At 43.9% G+C, this 15,197-nt stretch overlaps 1 protein-coding gene across 1 annotated transcript in view; it reads left to right on the forward strand.

The window, feature by feature from the left end:
- The window catches only part of BEGAIN (brain enriched guanylate kinase associated), a 197,125-nt gene that overhangs the window by 92,102 nt on the left and 89,826 nt on the right, over positions 1-15,197 (forward strand). The window contains exon 3 of the mRNA XM_083739082.1: positions 9,081-9,170. Coding sequence (XP_083595208.1) covers positions 9,081-9,170 — 90 coding nt within the window. The remainder of the gene's footprint in view (positions 1-9,080; positions 9,171-15,197) is intronic.

Genomic DNA, 15,197 nt, shown 5'->3' on the forward strand with positions numbered 1-15,197 from the left:
AGATGAGAATTAATTCTGGATTGTGTCAGATTCTTCCCCCCTCCAAATCCACTTTTGCTAGAGATGAAACCATTTCCAGTGTAATTTCGCAACGTTGGTAGCTTCGTTTTCATATTTCTAATATGCCAGGCAAATAAATAAGTCATGTAATTGCTCATTATCTCTCAGCCTTACACTTTTGAATTGGATTAGTGTGGGTACAACTGACACTGATTATCTCTGACAGGAAGTTATTTAATCCCTTTGGGTGGATAATATATATATATATATATGCCACATTTATTACAGCATAGTGCATCTCTCAGCATTGGTTCACTTAGAAGCAATTATTTAAAGTCTCGTTTAGCAAAGCATGTCACCAGTACCACTGAGATGCAGAAGAGAGGCATAAAGAAACTTTGGGTGATCTATAAAGCAAGCAGGGGTTGGGAACCACTGGCCTATGGGCCAAATCTGGGTCCCAATTCGGCTTGCAAGGCTGTTTCCCCCAAACTATGCCTACCAGTCCCCCACATCTGACATCATACAGCGCAGGTAGAGGTATGTCTGGAATGGCTGCATGGCCAACTCCATGACAGAACTCAGCCCATCTCCTTATGTCATTGTGATGTCAGGTGATTGTCAAGTTGCATATCCAATTTCCTCATTAGGGGTAGGAGGCTTTCCATCCTGTACTGGAGTTGCTATAATGCTTGAAAGGGGGTGAGGAATCTCAGGCTCAGAGGTCAAACATGGCCTCTAAGGCCTGTATCCACCCTGAAGACTTTCCTCAGGCCACACTCTACCACTGCTTCTGCTCCACGTCCTCATTGAGTACTGAGAGTTGTTATCCCTCTCCCAGAGCTATAATTTCAAGAGTCCTGAAAAGGGATTGTGAATTAGACCCCTCAGAGAATTGTAGCTCTGCGAGGGGAAGACAGACCTCCTAACAACTCTCAGCACCCTTAACAAAATACACTTCCCATAATCCTTTGGGGGACGCCATGAATGTTTAAAGTGATTTACAGAGTGGATTTGGCCCTGTTTTCAATGCTGAACTAAGATTCATCTGGTTTCTGTGCATGAACCAGCAAGCAAACAGGTGGCAATAAAGGGTCTCCATCCCTGATGGAACTCATACAGGGAATATTTAATATGGAGGGGCTACATTATACAGTTGATCACTCCATGTAATCCCTGCTAGTTGGTGATCCCACAAGCAGTCCTGCACACACACACAGGTGATCAAGACAGAGGAAGGCACTGAGCAGATAAACCCAGCCCCCAAACCCAACACATTAGAGACACATTGCTTGTGAATATTTCACATAAGTGAGTTGCCTCTCACTATTCGTTTTCCATTAAGAGTCAAAACTGTCTGGCACTCACGGAACTCAATGCGAGGCCTTTTAAAATTGCAGCCTTGTCTTCTAAAGCCAGACTGAGAAAAGGATCTTGGCTTTATAATAAATTGCTTTGTTTATTCATCCCCGTTATTAAGTTACATTTTGCCTTTGGTAGCTGCAGATATTTCAAGATTATTATTGCTTACCTGCTCAGTAATTTGTCTGTACTAAATGCCTTTTCTGGGCATTTTCTAGGCAATTGTGTCTTCTTGTTCTTTTTGCAATGGAATTTGCTAACAGTTGCAGTCATTTAGGACTGTGTAGCTGTTAGCTGATTCCATTGCAAAGTGCCATATTTCTAAAATAGGATGCCAATTTTATGCTGCTTTTGTTCTCAATGGTTATGTGCAGCTTAGGGGTTGTCTGTGCACCTGCATGTGAAAACATGCACAAAGCCAGAACAATCCCCCCCCCACCCACACCCAAAAATCCCCCGAAGCTACATCTCTGGAATAGACAGACATAATTTAATAATGAGCTAGAGAAAAAAGAAAAAGAATTTTGAACAGCAGAGTTCCAACAAGTACTTTACATTTAGGGAATATTGAATCATGTATCCTCCCACACAGAGAGACACCACAGACACCTGCAGCTCAGCATAATCTGGGTGTGTCAAAAGGTGGGGCAATGGCTGGTGGAGGGAAAAAAAGGAGAAGTAGGCAGCAACCTCTATATAGAGCAGTACAAGGTGCTTTGCAAGAGGGCTTTCAAATAGCCCGTTGTTGCACTTTGGCTTCATTTTCATGTTCCCTGCAGAACACCCATGTGTATACAGCCAAACTGAGCAAGACTGAACCCTCTGCTCACTGAGGTGTCCTGGATTGGATCTGGAGGCATGCACTGCCTTAGCAGTTAGCACCCAAGCTTTAGTTCTTGAGTCATCAGCACCCTGTTTTCCAGTTTATGGTGGTGAAAACATGCCAGATAGTTGTAGTCAACAGGAAGTCTATGCCTTCCTCCTGTATCCCCACCTAGCCCATCTTCTCTGTACTGTGCTGGTTATGTGTGCTCTGGAGCCATTCTGAAGTATCATCTCTATTTTAAAAAATTAAATGAATTGAGCATGGTATGATGAATTTATGGAGGCTGCTGCTGTTTTTATGCTTCTGGAAACTGGTAAATTAGCTAAGCCATGGTTACCTTTGCAAGACTCAGTCTGGTTTTAACACTGATGTGTACTTTCAAAGTGCTCATTTCAGAAGCATGTACAAGCACCTACTGATTAGCTGCTCCTTATTGTATTGTATACTGATTAACTAGGCATAATAGAAATAAAATTTCCTGGCTGCAGAACAGCCAACCATTAGCTAAATGGCAAGTGATAGGAGAAGACCTGCTGATTGGTACATATGAATGATGACCAGCTTGGTCTTATTTAGCCTTAGTTTGCTAGATGTGGAACCTTCAAGTATTTCTCCCTCTCCCATAATACTATAATTTGGGGTTATCCAATGAAGGCGAATTTTGGAAGATCCAGGACAAACAAAAGGAAGGACTTTCTCATACCGTACATAGTTAAACCATAGAATTCGCTGGTGATGGTCACCAAGCTGGGTGGCTTTAAAAGAGGATTAGACAAATTAAGGGAGGAGAAGGCTCTCAGTGACTGTTAGGACTATTCTCAGCCTTCACTGTTGGTTACCAGTTGCTCCAGGTTGTAGTTGTGATAGCACTGTTGCACTCAGGTTCTGCTTGTAGTTTTCCCACAGGCATGTGGTTGACAGTACAGGATCCTGGGCTAGATGGTCCTTTGGCTTCACTGAGCAAGCCTCTTCTTATTTTCTTGTATATAGAAGCTCAGTGGATAGAAGTTACTGAGGAACAACCACATGGGAAGGATATTACTTTGGGGATTGTCTTTTTTTTTTAATACTATTTATTAAATTTTCCACTTTAACAATTCAATCAAACCATATTAAATATTCCAAATTATACATATTATTCAATAATCAAACAGTCCAAATATTATACCATTTTTTAAATTTAGGTATCTTCCCATGTTCTGAGGTCGGGGGGGGGGGGTCTGATCATCTCATACTTCTACTGCTTTCATAATTTTCACGATAGTTCCCATAAATCATTCCGATGTTAATCCTCATTACTTTTCACAGTCTCTGAGTTTATCAAACAAGCGAGATAAAACAAAACAATATATTCTGTGTGGAATTTATGTCCTGCTTTTGGGCTTGTCAGAGGCCTGTGGACAACATGACGTAGGGTCCTTCATCAGAGATTACTTGGGCACCTGTGCTACCTCTGTTATTCTGTGGATGCAAACAATATTTAAACAGAATTTGGCTGCAGCAGCAAAGTGATCAGCAGGGCTCAGTCCTTCCCCCAGATCCTTTTGGGGGGCATTAGATGAGTAGAATGGCTGCACATCTAGGCTGGAGGAAGGAGCAGTCTCTGGACAGCATATGCTGGGCTGCCTCAGGCAGCAAAATGTCTTGGAACAGCCCTGGACTTGAGGTGGGACTCCACATGATTGGATGGCTTCCCACATGGTAGTTCAAGGAATGCTTCTTTTAATAAATGCTTCCTCATGTGCAAAGGCCATTAGTGGGACTGTGCCCCAAGCACGAGCATGACCTGAATTTTAGGGTTGTTGTTGTCGTTTAGTCGTGTCTGCCTCTTCGTGACCCCATGGACCAGAGCACGCCAGGCACTCCTGTCTTCCACTGCCTCCCGCAGTTTGGTCAAACTCATGTTCATAGCTCCGAGAACACTGTTCAACCATCTCGTCTTCTGTCGTCCCCTTCTCCTTGTGCCCTCCATCTTTCCCAACATTAGGGTCTTTTCCAGGGAGTTTTCTCTTTTCATGAGGGGGCCAAAGTACTGGAGTCTCAGCTTCACGATCTGTCCTTCCAGTGAGCACTCGGGGCTGATTTCCTTAAGAATGGATAGGTTTGATCTTCTTGCAGTCCATGGGACTCTCCAGAGTCTCCTCCAGCACCATAATTCAAAAGCATCAATTCTTCGGTGATCAGCCTTCTTTATGGTCCAGCTCTCACTTCCATACATCACTACTGGGAAAACCATAGCTTTAACTATATGGACCTTTGTTGGCAAGGTGATAATTTTAGGGTAGCCAGGTGAAAAATTAAACCAGATTCTTGTATCTTTCATAGTTATGTAGAAGAGGGAACACCAGCAGGTGTAGCTTGCCATGCAAACTAACTAGATTGCTAAACATGGTTGCAATGCAATTTGCATGGAAGCTACACTTGTTCACATTTCCTCTTCCGCAAAACTATGAAAGGTGCAGGAGACTGGTCCTCTTCTTCTCCAGTCCACTATAATGAACCAAGGTTGGCTGGCCTATGGTGCAGTACCTTCTCCGCAGCAATGGTGCCTGAATGTTGGAACACCCCACCCCACAGCGAAACTTAGCAGGCCCACCACTCTTACGATCTTTGGGGAAGTAGTGAAAGTCACTTTTCCCCCCAGTGCACAGATATTTAGTTTATTTGTCATGTAAATATTATTTCAGTCTCAGAAGGTGGAATTCAGCATCACGCCATTACAAATATTCCCTCTGCATGTGTAAGTTTGCTAGACAGAATGACACCCCCCATGCACTTTTGTGGGAGTCCGCCCAACACCCTCCCTCGAGCCAATTTCAGGGGTGCGGGGGGCACGCGGGGGGAATTCCTGTTGCACAGGTTGTGTTGATGGGGTCTGTCAGGCAAATCCCATCCACTGTGTTTTGATGGGGAAACATGGTGACTATCATGGAAGGCTTAGAGCATGGGTAGGCAAACTAAGGCCTGGATCCGGCCCAATCGCCTTCTAAATCTGGCCCACGGATGGTGCAGGAATCAGCATGTTTTTACATGAGTAGATTGTGTGCTTTTATTTAAAATGCATCTCTTTGTCTTTTGTGGGGCATAGGAATTCATTCTTTCTCCCCCCCAAAAAAAATATAGTCTGGCCCCCCCACAAGGTCTGAGGGACAGTGGACTGGCCCCCTGCTGAAAAAGTTTGCTGACCCCTGGCTTAGAGGGCACACGGGTCAGGGAGCCAGACAGGAAGTTTGCTGCCTTTCTCCAGCATGAGCAGGAGAGGAACAGGAAAACTCTTGACTCTTCGTGCCCCCCATGCAACTAAGTCTAGTGCCACCTAGTGTTTAACACGTACGGTTGTGCTATCCACCAATTGCTTGTGGGTTTTCTTTATTATACTGGTGTTGTTTTTGCTTTAACCTTTAGCAATAGAATGGTATCCGTTCTTTAAACACCCCAGCCTGCCCCAGATTATGTTTTGTTCTTGTTTTGTTTGTTTGCTTCTGTTTGCTTTTGCAAAGCCGTTAGGTGGGATACAAATGTCAACCATAAAGAAGAAAAATGTGGATATATATATATATATATATATATATGCAGGTTTTGGTGTCCTCGGGTGTCTTCCCGTGTAAAAGTTGGGGTGTCTAGGCGACGTTTCGACGAGGTCTCACTCGTCATCTTCAGGCTGGTGCTTTCGGCTTCTTGTTACTGGAACAGAGCGGGATCTCAATGTTTGAGTTCCTATAAATACTGTAGAGGGGGTGTGGTGTCTAGCCTCCAATGTTCTGGGCAGAGAGGAAGTTCCCAGGCTAGTGTGCCTTTTCTTCTTTTGTTCCTTAATTACTTGAGAGATACCTTGAGTGATTTCTTGAGTGATATCCTGAGTACCACTTAGGTGGGTCATTAGGTGATTTTGCAGATTCCAAATTGCTCTTTAACACGGAACATCACCACAAGAGAATAATCATGGAAGCCATCGAGATAGAGAAACACCCTCACAACATGAACAAGCGTGACGACACATCCCGCTTGCCAGACATCTGGAAATTAGCCCTCTCCACAAAAACTGACACCAGATCCAGAGGCACACAGAACGCCAACACCAATCAACCACACCAGACCCAAACCCAGACCCTCTCCACAGATGAATTACTGACACCATCCAGTAGCCAATCCATGGTGGCACCTCCGGATGCTGCACCCCCCTGCAATCCCTACACAGATCTGGCTGACACAAGCCACAAAACCACAGCTCGCCCCTATACACGAAGCCAAGCCAAAGCACAACTAAGTGCAATACAGCCATCTTCTCAGGAAAACTCTTCACAAAGTTCAAGAGGTCAAGACACAAAGACTTTAGCAACTAATCCACACCTAATGACCCACCTAAGTGGTACTCAGGATATCACTCAAGAAATCACTCAAGGTATCTCTCAAGTAATTAAGGAACAAAAGAAGAAAAGGCACACTAGCCTGGGAACTTCCTCTCTGCCCAGAACATTGGAGGCTAGACACCACACCCCCTCTACAGTATTTATAGGAACTCAAACATTGAGATCCCGCTCTGTTCCAGTAACAAGAAGCCGAAAGCACCAGCCTGAAGATGACGAGTGAGACCTCGTCGAAACGTCGCCTAGACACCCCAACTTTTACACGGGAAGACACCCGAGGACACCAAAACCTGCATTCCTGTACCCGTGAAAATCTACGAAAGCAAATATATATATATATATATATATATATATATATATTAAAAATAAGGGGGATCTGTTTTCCTCACCAGTGCAGAAGGGTTTTAGTGGAAATACAACGAGCTGCACCAAAGAGAGATGGTTAAATTGCCTTCAGCCCTAGGACTAGTGCTTGATGTTGATGCTGGGCTGCTGTGGTTTTCATACAGTACTTCCTGTTACATGTCTGCTTACCTGTTGGTGTTCTGTTAGGTTTCCAACCTGCTTTAGCTCTGCCTTAATATATATTTTGCTTCTTCAGGGTTTGGTCCCCATTGTGCCTTCGTTTTCTTCTTCTTTTTCCTCTGCTTAAACATTTCACAGCTCTTGTTCTGCCACTGCTGCTGGATGTGCTCAGTCGGTGATATATGCAGAATTCGATTTTCCCAGGTTTTGAGGATGCCTTCCCCAAAGCTTTGAAGCAGTGGACACGGTGCATCAGCCTTTGCCAACATGGTGCCCTCCAGATGGTTTTGGACTACAACTCCCATCAGCCCCCGCTGATGCCTGGAGGGCACCAGGTTGCAGTACACCAGTGTGTTTGCCTTGATGCTCTCTTGGCAGGCCTTACACCATCCCAGTGAGGAAGGAAAAATCGGTATATATAAATAAAATACAGCCATCACTCAGTTTCACACATTCATTTGTTTACATATATGCACATTTAAGATTAAGGCATTCAATGAGGGCCTGGGAAGAATCTGACCCAAAGGCAAAAAGAGTCAGTATTATCTGTAGTGTCCATCATGTATTGAACAGATTCGGAAACCTAGTTTTACTTGGTTCCTATGAGTAACATGCAAGACAAAACATTAGGTACTAGAAAACAATTGTCTGAATCCAACCCAAAGGTCCTAATTTTGGGAATAAGAGAATTTCAGGACCCAGCTAACCAACCAAGGACCTTAAGTAACAGGACCAGCCTGCTTTCTTGTGGATCATGTGAAAGGACTTCAAAAAGAAACAAACCAGGCTGTACCTAGAGGTATCCCAGTGACCCATTGCAACCCCTCTGGTTGATTATTGGCAGGTGGGGGAGATGTCCACCAGAAGCTCAAAGGTTGCATAAGCCCATCCCTTATCTTAACCCTAACACTGTAATCCTATACAGTGGAATCCACCACCTGCCACCACCACCAGCTCCAAAAATCACCCTCGTCCACCCCATAATGATGGGTATGTGTGAGGAATGGTCTGTTCAAATCAATGGGATTTCAAGTCTATTTGCTGCATTGAAGGCATAATTTGGTGTGAGGTCCTTCTCTACTGCCACACACAAATACCCCCACAAATCCCCACCCTGCGTAGCGATTAGGCTTAGGAAGAAATGCTGTATGTATTTTGAGATGAGACCTTCTTTCTTAGCCTAATTGCTGGGGGTGGGGGGAGAGAGGACTGAGGAGGAGAGATGCTCTCCAAACTGCATGAGGCCTTCAGGCTGCAATCCCAAACACACTTGCCTGAGGACTCAATGAATCTTACATCAAAGAAGGCATGCGTAGGATTGCACTGTGAACTTCTGCTTTGTGATATAGACAGCAGATCTTGTTGGAAGTTAAAATGCTTGAATAAATCACATGCTAATTTTGCATCTTGTATGTATCCAAGCTAGGGATGGGAGAGAAATTCAACCTAAATGTAAACCTACCTAAATTTGCAATATCTGGTGCAATTTGTGAGCAAAAACATAGCCAGCCTTCAGAATTCGCATATCCGAATTTTTCAATTCAGTTCTCTAAGTGATGTGTCTTCTTGTAAAGTGTGCAGGAAACTGCATATATATAGGTAAGAATGAACAAATAAAAATGCATTGCTTTGCAAAAAAAAAAGTGTGCATGAGGCAAAACTGCATACAAAAATGAGCGTATCGGGAGAAATTCAGCATTAAAATGCTGGTGAATTTTCGGGAGGACTTCTAAAAAAATAAAACTTTGCAAAATGACGGGGAAAGGTGGAGAAATGAACTTAAGATAAGAAGAATGAGAAACTGGGAGAAACCCAAATGGACAGATTCACCCATCCCTAATCCAAGACATACTAGCAAATCCTATATGCCGATATATCCAAATATATGGATACCACCCGCTTGCTGCCTGCTTATGTGCAGGGCTTTTAGCTAGGTGACCACGCAGATGTCTGTTTTGACCCATTTCCTAGCCATGGTTTGTCCTCTATTCATACTGCAGGGTACGAAATTCCTGGGTGCCAACCTGCCTATGGCAACCTAGAATTCTCCAGGGCAGGCTCGCAAAATCTTCACCTACCCTCTGGGACAGGTAATTAAACAGCGATGTTTTGTCAAGTTGATGTTTTCTCTTATAACTTTCTGCTGTTGCTTGTTTTTTTGTTTTTTTAAAACTCCTCTCTTCCCCTGCCAGCCATTTGCCAGCCGCTCAGATAAAAGATGCAGCGTTTTGGAAATTAGGGACCCGACAACAGCTCCGCTTGAATGTACTCGCCACAGATTTCATGGCAGCACATTGCAGTAATTAATACCAGCACACGATATGTGTTGGCAAGAACATTGCTTCATAGAAAATGTTGCTTCATTAATCTGCAAGATCACAATGGACAGCAGCAGCTCCATGTTTGGGTTGCTCTTGCGAAAGACACCCTCCATGTAGTTGTGGCTGGTGCTCAGTGAGATTAGTAGGATGATGGAAGCAGGAGGCCTAGCAGTAGATGGAACCAAATCCAGCTCATTCTAGCTTTGTCTTCCTCCCTGCTTCCAAGCAGGGCAATATTGAGATCATGGCCACATTCACACCATACATTTAAAGCAACTATGGTAGCACTTTAGTCCCGGCTTCCCTAGAAGAATTCTGGGTGCCTAGAGAAACCCCCATTCCCTTCACAGTTGCAATTCTGTGGGACAGCCATTGTGGCCTAGTGGTTAGAGTGCTGGACTGTGACCTGGGAGACCAGGGATCGACCTACTACTCAGCTGTGAAGCTCAATGGATGACCCTGGATCTGTCACTGCCTCTCAGCCTAACCTACTTCACAGGGTTGTCATGAGAATACAATGGGGAGGAGGGGAATTACGTATAGCACCTCAAGTCCCACGGAGGAAGGAAGAGATATAAAGGTAATACGTCATAATAAATAATAACTCGCAGAGTTTCCTGGGGAAAGGGATTGATTGTTAAACCACTCTGGGTATTTGTCGCTCTAGAAAAGGAATCAGAGTCTCTTAAAAGTGATTAAAAGTGTGGGAGCAGTCTTACCCCACCCGGTCAGTTAGGAACCGTAGCATTGAAAATAAGCACTTCTCAATATCACTGCTGTTGGACTCAAGCCATCTCTTCATAGCCAGAGGTTGGTTGGATAGCTTGCTTTATTCTTTTTAGCTGTCTGCTTTTTTTTAAAGTGTTTACCTTTAATCTCTGCCTCCCAGAAATTTGGTTCTCTGTGCGGAAAAAGTAGCCACAGAATAGCTCCTTGGTTCCTTCTAGGATTCCATTCTCATGGAACTTATGCAATAATTCGTTTCTTTGGGCAGGTGAGGAGGAGGATGACACGCTCCCTGTTTCTGGTGCTCGTCATCAGTGTTGAAAGCTGTGGCCGTTCAACATGTGTCTATGTGTCTATCTAGTTTTCGTTTTCTGGTAAAAGCTTTAAAGGTACAATTCAAAATCAGAAAATGGGATGGAGGAAAGTTCAACATGCACTCCTTCATTGTATAGCTCCCATCATATTCTGAGAAGGCACATCTTTACCCTTGCCTATATATGTCTGTACATATATAGATGACTGTTGCCACTCTTTGCCCTTCCCCCAGATTCAACCAAACCCACCTCCCTTTGCACCACATGCACCCCTTGTCTATTCTTGCACTGCCTGACCCACCCCCTACCTTTCCCCCGCAACTCACAAACCGCAGAGCATGATGGCGCCTTACTTTTGTATGTCTATGGCAAGAGATATGCCTTATTTTTCTGAACGTAAAATGCTTTAACTGGTTTTAACATTGTGTTTTATTGTTATTGTTCTTCTTAGGCTCAGACATGAACATACAAAAGTTTTATTTTTGGTGGGAGCAAGGAAGTTTGTATGCACACATCAAAGGCATCTGAGCATTTCACTGAGAAAGAGAATTTCTGTTTTTATGTACTGAAATTGGTCTTTCGGAAATACAATACTCCAGCAGGGCAAAAAGGTTAGAGAGTTACTGAGGAAGGGAATAATTTGGGTGTAATATTGTATTGTTTTTATCCATCCTGGGACCTTATGGTGAAGGACGAGTAAGAAATCCAAATAAGAATGATGATGATGATGATGATGATGATGATGATGATGCCACTCTCTTCCTTTTCCTATCAGATTACCAGAATTAGGCAGCCTGCATCATCTAGTATAATTTGAAGTGAAATCCACACTACAGAGGCTCAGAAGGCTGATGTTTGACAATCCCAGCTTCCTTACGTGTCCAGCCTACTTTAGATTCCCTTAGTCATTGTTGAATTTGGCAGCACCTCCCCTGTATGTCTTGGTCTGAACAGAGTAATTTATCTTCCTCCAGCATGCAGCTTCACCTCCCCCAGATATATAACCCTCAGAACTGTCTCTTCAGCAAACCAGATATCTTGTTAATAAAAACTAGCAATGCATTATGAAGACTCCAGGTCAGGTTAGCAATGGCGTTCTCTCTGTTTAGAAGCCTGTAGCACTCCAGGCTTTCTTCTCACAATGTTTTATTGCTGGGGGAACATGACTCCTTTCCATGCCATGAAGGCACACAAGGCCACCTAGCCCAGAATCTTGTTCTCAGTGGCCAACCTAATGTCTAGGGGAAGTATTTTTAGGTTCAGAAAAGTAAAGCCAAGGGGATGGTGTTTCTCCACTGTGAGGAAAGCTTGCGAGCAAGTTTGACATGATAGAACACAAAATTATGCATGGCATCAAAACTGTGGCTGAAGAGGGGCTTTTCTCCCTCTCTCGTAACACTACGACTTGTGGACATACTGTGAAGCTGAATATTAGAAGATTTAGGTCAGATAAAAGGAAGTCATTCCCACAGGACGCAATGGTGGCCACAAGCTGGGATGGTTCTTGAAGTGTAGGTATGTTTCCACGAAGCAAGACACGGAGCTAACAGCAAGAACCTTTATTTGAACTAACAGAACTGGACAACAGGGGCAAAGGAACTACTTATATACATTTCTGAAGGCCTGGGCCACTCCCACTCTCAACGTGAATTGGCTGTCTAAATTCCCAAGCTGTGAATCATAACTCAAGAGTTTAAGGGCCAATGGCAGTGGCCCACATCCTGAAATGTTCTGTGATTGGATATCATGTATCGAATCAGAACACAGGGGCTCAGAATCCTTAGTCCAGACTCAAGCTCAAGGAAATGCTGACCACTGAATATATAACAGAGGAGTGGTCAAACTCCTGGGGAACAAGGCTATCGATGGCTACTAGCCACTAGCCTCCACAGTTTCTTCTGAAATACAAGATGCTGGAGACCACAAGAGGGGAGAGTGCTCTTGTGCTTGAGCCCTGCTTGGGCATTTCCCACAGGGATCTGGTTGGCCACTGTGAGAACAGGATGCTGGACTAGATGGGCCATTGGCCTGATCCAGCAGGCTCTTCTTAGGTACTTATGTTCTTAGAAGTCTCTTGTGAAGTGGGAGGAGACCAAGCTGTAGATCCTCTATGCCAGGCACCCCCAAACTCAGCCCTCCAGCTGTCTTGGAACTACAATTCCCATCATCCCTGACCACTGGTCCTAGGGATGATGGGAGTTGTAGTCCCAAAACAGCTGGAGGACCGAGTTTGGGGATGCCTGCTCTATGCTCAAGAGGAACGTTACCTGCAGAAAGCCAACCCTTGATCATTAACTCTGTGTTGCTATGCATTCTTTTCAGGATTTAGACGGGAGGAATCTTTTCGCTTTGAGCCATTTGCTATTAATGTTAAGATTTTTTTTGAAATGCATTTTCTGAAGCTCTTTTTTAAAAAAAAAAAAAGAGCAGCAAAGAAATCTATAAAAAAAACACGTGTGCAAATACAGTCCAACAATAGTTCTGTGTATTCTTTTATATGCACTTGACTTCATTTCATCTCTGCTTTACTTAACCAAATTACCTATTAGAAGCAAACTGGCTGTAGCATTGTCAGCTGGCCAGGGGGCAGCGGGGTGGAAGAGCTCACCCTGACCTGCTCTTGTGTCTTTAATAGCAGCTGGAGTTGAGGAAACCAGGAGGTCAAACTGCTATTCTCATTAGTTATGACTTGCGGCCAAATTCTACATGCAGGAAGCTGACCCTGGTGGAAGTCTGCCCCAATCAGAAATGGGCACGGAGATAAGCATTTTCAGCTCCAAATGTTTCCAGGAGAAGCTGCTATGGGAGCTGGCGGAAAACTTAGCAGCCTTAGCTAAACGCTGTCCCTTTTTTGCTCAAAGAAACAAGAACCCGTTTGCCCATTCCCTGCTATAGGAACACAGGAAGGTGCTTTATACTGGCCACCAGATCTCAGATCTCACCGAATTCACTCCTCTTGAAACAGCCATCCTTCAAAATTTGCAGTTCTCCGAATTTTGCAATGCCATTCTTCAGCCAAGAGAGGTCTACAAAAATGCATATACCATGGTAAAACGTTTGTGTGAATGCATGTATTAGGGAAAATAAAATGCAATGGTGCATTAGTAGCGTTTTTACTGGTTGCCAGTTCATTTCCAGGCTCAATTCAAGGCACTCGCATTAGTGTTTAAGGCCCAATATTACACAGTCCCCAAACAGACCCTTCTCCTTCCCTACACATCCTACTGAGAGCTAAGATCAGCGGAGGGAGCTGTCTTGGTTGCTCCACTGCCCTCAGAAGCTCAGGAAGGGGGGGCTCAGGAGAGTGCCATTCCTGTGGCAGCTCCTAAGTTGTGGAACACACTTCTTCCCACAAAGGTGCATTCTAGCACCTTCCTTATATAGTTTTTCGTGAGTTCTTTGCCCTGGCTTTTGACACTTTCGGTGCATGTTTCCAGGACCCACCTTATCTCTGTAATTTTAAGTTGTCTAAAACTGTTGTTAACGTTGTGTTCTAATATTAATGTTGTGTTTCAATTGTTGTAACCTGCCCTGAGACCTTAGGGCGATGGGCAGGTAATAAATGTTATTTATTTATTTATTTATTTATTTATTTATTTATTTATACCCTGCCCATCTGGCTGGGTTTCCCCAGCCACTCTGGGAGGCTTTCAGCAGAATACAGTGGTACCTTGGGTTACATACGCTTCAGGTTACATACGCCTCAGGTTACAGACTCTGCTAACCCAGAAATAGTGCTTCAGGTTAAGAACTTTGCTTTAGGATGAGAACAGAAATCGGGCTCTGGCGGCAGCGGGAGGCTCCATTAGCTAAAGTGGTGCTTCAGGTTAAGAACAGTTTCAGGTTAAGTACGGACCTCCGGAACGAATTAAGTAGTTGACCCGAGGTACCACTGTATTAAAATACAAAAGTCCATTAAACGCTTCCCTAAACAGGGCTGCCTTCAGATGTCTAACAACAACAACAACAACAGGAAATTGTTTTGCAAAAATGTGTGTATAATGGGGGGAAATATATATTAAAAATTCTCCCAGAATTGCTGGTGATTTGCAACCTAATGTGGAAATGTATTGAACTTAAGATGGGAAATATGAGAAAATTATTTCATTTTTTTTTTAAAAAAAGTGATTGGGAAAGTGCTGTCCTGTTCATGAACATCATTGTGCATCTGCACTACATTTCTTCCACATGGTTGTACGTATATTGAGCTATACAGAGTGGGGGAAGTTATTTGTGTACCCCTTCAGTCCTAGGCCTCTTTGCTCCCATTTGAATATGTGCCCGATTTCAGACATATCCAGGTTCTTACCTGACTGGCACTGACGCTTAGGCAGGGCTCTTTCCCTGTCTGCGATCCTATGACTGGGGTGCAGAGCATCGGCCAAGAAAGCAACTGCAAGTGAGCATACAACTGCGCTGTGACCCCTCAGTACCTGAGGTTCAGCTTTCTGTGCATCATGTTAAAATGCCCAAACCCTCCTCACAGGAGGAAAGGGAGAGAAAGGACCATTTGTTCAAATGATCCGTGTGGAAGAAAAGAAACCATTTTAGTGTCATGGCACCTACAGTGCACATCAGAATTCCCTCCCATTAAACATTAGAGAAGTACCATCTCTGTTGTCTTTTTGGTGCCTAACAACAACAACAACAACAACAATAATAATAATTTTATTATTTATACCCTGCCCATCTGGCTGGGTTTCCCCAGCCACTCTGGGCAGCTTACAACATATCTAAAAACATAATAAAAACATCA

Source organism: Podarcis gaigeae (genome assembly GCF_964106915.1).
Source record: "Podarcis gaigeae genome assembly, chromosome: 1".
Lineage (NCBI taxonomy): Eukaryota > Metazoa > Chordata > Lepidosauria > Squamata > Lacertidae > Podarcis > Podarcis gaigeae.